Here is a 5683-nt window from a genome sequence, read left to right on the forward strand (position 1 = left end):
CGGTGATCTTGGTGCGATCTACAGGGCTGAAGATGGGTCCTTCCTTGGTACAGCGACACTGACTGTCGAAGGAGTTTCAGGCCCGGCATTCTATTCTTGAGGCGCAAGCGTGCAGAGAGGAATTGGCTTTAGCTGTTGACTTGCAACTCCAGCAAGTGGTCGTAGCAACGGGTTGTCGCGTTGTGATCAACAATATGGAGCATTTCTCGAAGCGGCCAAGCAGCCAGTCTAAAAAATACATGAGGGAAATACAGCGGGGGAGGGAGAGAGATACATATCAAGCACATCTCGAAATCATGTAAGAACGAAGGAGATCGACGTCGGCCCTATCGGGGTGCGGGACACGCCACCTCCAAAGCGCAATATCATCGCATGCGCGTCTAATGGTGAAGCGGGGCGAGGCGGCGTTGCCATTGAACACTAAGTCGTTGCGGGTCTTCCAGATGGACCACATGACCGCCGCAACGCCGAAGTGCCAAGTAGACGGGGCAACACCAAGGGGGGCGGGGAGGTCCCAAATGGAGAACCGCCCAGTAGGGACCTGGACGTCAAGACGAGCCCACACGCGAACTGCCGTGGTACACTCGAAGAAGATGTGGCGACCAGTCTCCACGGAGTCGCAGGCGGCACATTTCTCGGAGGGGGCGCATCTCTTATGGAAGAGGTTCGCCCTCGTGCTCAGGCAGTCGATGTCGGCGAGGTAGGCGAAGATCTTCAGCTTGGAGGGGAGCCGAAGAGACCAAGCCACACAGGAGGAGGCATCAACGGGGCGCGGAGGTGACAGCATACGGTAAGCCTCTCGAGAGCGGAAGCTGGTCCTCCGCACGGTGTCGAGGAAGCGTCTGTCGGCGCCAGCCCCGAGGGAGATGCCGGCGACAAGGCGCTGAACCTCCAGGAGCTCGCAGGCCGCGGCGGTGGAAAGGCGGGGCTGGAGGTCGATCCCGCCCTCGACCACCGCTGCAACCGTGGCGTGAAGGCGAGTACAGTGGGAGAAGATGGCGGGGAAGCGGGTAGCCAGGGTGGGACCTGGCATCCACTTATCCAGCCAAAAGGACGTGGCGCGACCGTCCACCACCTCCACCCTGGTGATGGCGCGGTAGAGGGGGAGGCAGTGGTCGACGATCTTCTCGAGGAAGGAGGGGGACTTGGAGGTTTCCCCCAAATCACGACCTGTAGATGAGAAAAACCAACTTTTCCAAGGGAGGGGGTTAGGCAGGTGGAGGCTATGTATAAAATTTAAAAGCAAACACCTGTTTTGCCGGTGGAGATCCTTAATGCCGAAGCCGCCCTCATTCGTTGGCAACATTACCTTGTCCCACGCAACCAGACAGCGAGCACCCGAGCAAGAATCATTCCCGGTCCAGAAGAAAGCGCGGCGCCTCTTGTCGATCCTGTCAATAACCCCACGAGGAAGCAAGTACGAGCACATATAGTACGTAGCAAGATTATTCAGGATAGCGTTACACAAGACGAGCCGCCCGCCAGCGGATAACAGGTTTGCGCGCCACCCAAAAAGACGACGGTCGAAGGAGAGGACAAGAGGTGCGAAAGCAGAGGCGGGGAGTTTCGTAGGGGACAGAGGGAGCCCGAGATACGGCTGGGGGAAAGTCGAGATGGGGCACCCAAGGGTGGCAGCCCTTGGCTCTTATAGCATGATCCTCCAGGAAATAAAAGCGATAGCGTGAGATTTTTTCAGATCTCGTTCAAGCGTGAAAACCGAGCTTCAAACTCTGAAGCACATTTGATGGCGTGTAGTGCAGTTTTGACTAGTGTGGAACGTCAGGTTTGGCTCCTGCTGCCCGTGATGGGTCTTTGTATTCCTTTGAACATTATTGAGCAATAAAATGCCATCGATTCTTTTCAAAAAAAAAAAATGCTAGCCTCTGTGCCGTCCATCACGGTCGCGAACCAAAGAAAAAAGACTTCGATCTCGAGACTGGAGGAGGTCACGTCTTCCAGCTTCCAAGAACTAGAGACAAAGGCCATCTAGAAGAGGATGTTGTACCTGGACTAGAGGAACACCGAGCGAAGAAAAGGAGACCGAGTTTTGTACCATACCCAGCGGCGCAATATGCAGACTAACTGTAAATTATCAAATCCCTTTCAGCAATAATATAGCCTACGTCCTGTAATCCTGTCTGCCGGCTGCTAGTACCTTTTTTATTCATTGGTCTTCCTCTCTTAGTTCTTTTTCCTTCCTGAGGGGGCAATACGCTTGTAGATGCCCGCGGTGACGGTCCGTGTCATTTGTCTAGGAACCACATGTTGAAACATATTGATTCTCTAGTTTTGCCCACGTTGATTTTGATTAATCACTCGAGTTTACTTGAGTAAGACTCGACCGCGTCGCTCTCATTTCACTGTCCGACCAGTGGTAAACTGGTAAGCTAAGCATGGTTGGCCCAAGCTCTTTACGGTAGTAAATCAAAGCGGTAGTAAAACATCCAGGGCATAACTGACCACAAGACAAGCAAATGATTGGCTTGGTCCATCCGCACTTAAACTAATTAGTGTCCCTTTCTCTGAACGACCTGTGTTTGGTTTGATCATTTCATTTAAGGAGGGTGATTTGTTTGATCTCGAGCCACGAAGTCAGAGTGGTTGGAGGTGCAGTGATCCTTTTGATCCTTCATGTTTTAATTTCCTTTCTTGTCCTCTGCGCCCTTGAACCATGTCCCGGGCATGTTTCTCTTTTATTTTGTATATGTTTTGATAAACATGATCATGATGCTTACTTGCATTTCAGAGAAAATATACTAGGTTGTTTTGGTATAAAAAGAGTTCTTTAACCATGGAGCTTGAGCTCTTTATCGAAAAAATGGAGCTTGAGCAGGATCATTGACTGTACTTACTCTCAAACTCTGCACTTGTTGGTTTAATGGACGGGCGCCTGCAACCTTCATATTTAGAGGCACCAGTTCTCCTAGCGGGCAGATTGGTGACAATCCATGTCTGAGAGTCTAGCCAAGGATGAGCTTATGGTTGCTATTTACAGGGATTGGCACATTTGGAAGGAGAGAGGTAGGCGGGTTTTTCAAAACACCTCCAGCAGCAAGCGACAGTTTACGGAGATGATTAAGGATGACCTGCTTCTGCCAGGCACATATTTGCAGGAGAAATCTCGGGAGAACGAGTCAGGCATGCAGCCTGAATTCAGCGAGTAGTCAGCTTAGGCCTTCGGCTGTTACTATTTTCGTTCTTCTGTATCAGCTAGTCCCTCTCTAGCTTGTGACCTGAACATCTTCTATCTCCTCAATTGATTGGCAGAACTCTTGCCGTTTTACCTGAAAAAAAAACCATAGAGCTGAAAACAATTTGCTACATTATACCCGGAAGGAATCTGCATTCGAGCAATTAGAAGCGAATACCGGCATTGTTTATGCTGGCACTTGAGAATCTAGTGACTGCTTTGCCCAGTGAGATCCTTGCTCTGAACCAACGCACCTCTTCTCCCACTAGATGACTCTGATTCCCGAGAACCTTCCATCGATGCCAAAAAACCAAAACAAAACTTCCTGGGATGGAGAGACGAGAGCAACAACTCACCATACATCAGTTCCTCGAACGACTTTGCGCCAATAGAATACTACCATACCTGTACTATTTGCACTAGTACTGTATTTCATAGGCGTATATACAATGCAAGTAGCCCCCATACCTGTACTCTGCTTGTCGCAGTGGTATTAGTCGGCTCCATAACTACCTTGATAAGTCGGCTCCCCAGATTGCAGGTCAGTCAAGCACTGATAAAAATAAATAAGACTAGCTAACGTGACAGCAACCGCGAACATTGGTATATACTAATCCATTTGATGATAAGTACTAATTCAACTTCAAACCACCTGCTAAGAGTACGTACATGCTTAACTTCCGCATCATTTTCGTTGCAGAAACAAGCCAATTGAATTAGTTTAGCCTCCCCTGTGACAAGTTACTGAAAGTCTTAGGACCTCAAGTATACAAGTCCTATCATGTCAACAACCGATAGAGTCGGCCGAGCTGAAATATCTATGAGCTGCTCACCTACTGCAACTAGTACCACGACTAGGTACTTGACTTAAGTTTGATTTTTGTGCATAAATTGATCTAGCACTGTCACAATGATTGTTACTACAATTGACCGAGTCCAGTGGAAACCGTGGAATATATACGTACATGATCCTCGCATCTGTGTATAAAGCTCGCCTCCGAGAGGAAGCTTTTGGGCGAGCCTTTTTTCTTACAGGCACATATACTAAGGAGTACACCAATTAGTGATCTTCAAGTATCCTAGTTTAAGAGAGCCCTAGTTTAATCTCGCCGCGACGATGACGAAGGTTCGTTTCTCTCTGTTGAGCGTTCTTAATTTCCTTCCTCCCTAACAAGCTAGCTTGTGGAAACTCTATCGGTTAGTCACCATGGATGTTCTGAACCAGATGGTGCTTAAGGTGCCGATGGTCTGCAAGAAGTGCAAATCCTGCTCCCTGCAGATTGTCTCGAAGATCAAAGGTCTTTCCTCTCTCTTTCTCCCTCACCATGATTAGCTCGATCGTCTCTTGGTACTTACTGGGTATTCATCTCCTTTCATGGCAGGCATCAAGTCGATGACGTTCGACGAGGAGAAGAACACGCTGACGGTGGTGGGGGAAGTGGACGTCGTGAAGGTGGTGGCCAAGCTGCGCAAGGCGAAGCACCCGGCGACGGTGGTGACGGTGAGCGACGAGAAGAAGGAGGCCGAGGAGAAGAAGAAGAAGGACGAGGAGGAGAAGAAGAAGAAGGAGAAGGAAGCGGAGGAGAAGAAGAAGAAGGAGATCGCCGCCGCGATGATGCAGTACTGCCCCAAGCAGGCGTACTGCCCCAAGCCTTACCCGCAACCAGCTTACTGCTACACCGTCGACGACCACCCCGGCTCCTGCACCATCGTCTGATCAATTCGATGTTACTGCTTCAGATTAAGCCGCTTCTCCAGGAGCATCAATTTGTTTGTGTGTAAATCGTGTTCATCCGTTCAAATGATTCCCTTTCTCGCTTTAAGAAAAAAAGATTCAGCTTTCTTTTATTTTTAGGACATAAAAGATTCAGCTTTCATGCACATTATACCCTTCTCTGAATCTATTCCAGTTCCTGTGAACAAGAATTGTATGCCTCAACGTACTCTCTTTTAATTTTTGCTACTACTTGGCAACTCGTGTACTTGCAATCTGCAAATGAATTGTTCGGTTCATGGTAGTACGGCTTTGGGTATAAAATACTACTGGAAAAGTGATGCGGTTCTCAACTTCACCTAATGTGACAAGTAAATTAGTCTGCCGGTCGGCATTGTCAAATCGAACAGTTTATTGCAACAATCTGTCGTTGTTGATACTAGAACTTTCATATGCAGCTGCCGATTGGTGTTTTCTGAGAAACAAATAATTTCTGCAATGGACACAATGATTCCAATCTACAAGTCAAGCTATGATTAGAGGAAAGTAAAGAAAGAAATATAGGAAATAAAACATTGGAAAGGTATAGAATATTTTTTATCAAAGTAAAGCTATAAGAAAATTGGAATCTACTGCACAAAACAGGAATGAAAAAAACATAATATTGTTAAAGTTTGCGTTTAAGGTTAAACCGCTTACGTTTAGGGCCGCCTTCTGTATTGTGTAGTTGGTTTAAGTAAGCCTGAGTAGCTAAGAAAAAGGGTACACCCCCAACAACA

The 5683-nt window shown here is 48.0% G+C and overlaps 1 protein-coding gene across 1 annotated transcript; it reads left to right on the top strand.

The window, feature by feature from the left end:
- The first annotated feature begins 4197 nt into the window (after positions 1-4197).
- LOC124668610 (heavy metal-associated isoprenylated plant protein 2-like) lies at positions 4198-5181 on the top strand. Its single transcript, XM_047205722.1, has 3 exons — positions 4198-4316; positions 4416-4488; positions 4573-5181. Exons 1-3 carry the CDS (start codon positions 4308-4310, stop codon positions 4905-4907), a joined length of 417 nt encoding a protein of 138 aa, XP_047061678.1. The 5' UTR covers positions 4198-4307; the 3' UTR covers positions 4908-5181.
- The last annotated feature ends 502 nt before the right edge of the window (positions 5182-5683 follow it).

This window comes from Lolium rigidum, chromosome 6, assembly GCF_022539505.1.
Source record: "Lolium rigidum isolate FL_2022 chromosome 6, APGP_CSIRO_Lrig_0.1, whole genome shotgun sequence".
NCBI lineage: Eukaryota > Viridiplantae > Streptophyta > Magnoliopsida > Poales > Poaceae > Lolium > Lolium rigidum.

What these genes read in the sequence shown, in the direction of transcription:
- LOC124668610 (XM_047205722.1), top strand. An exon ending in GATTGTCTCGAAGATCAAAG is followed by an intron (nt 4,489 to 4,572) that starts GTCTTTCCTCTC and finishes CTTTCATGGCAG; the next exon opens with GCATCAAGTCGATGACGTTC.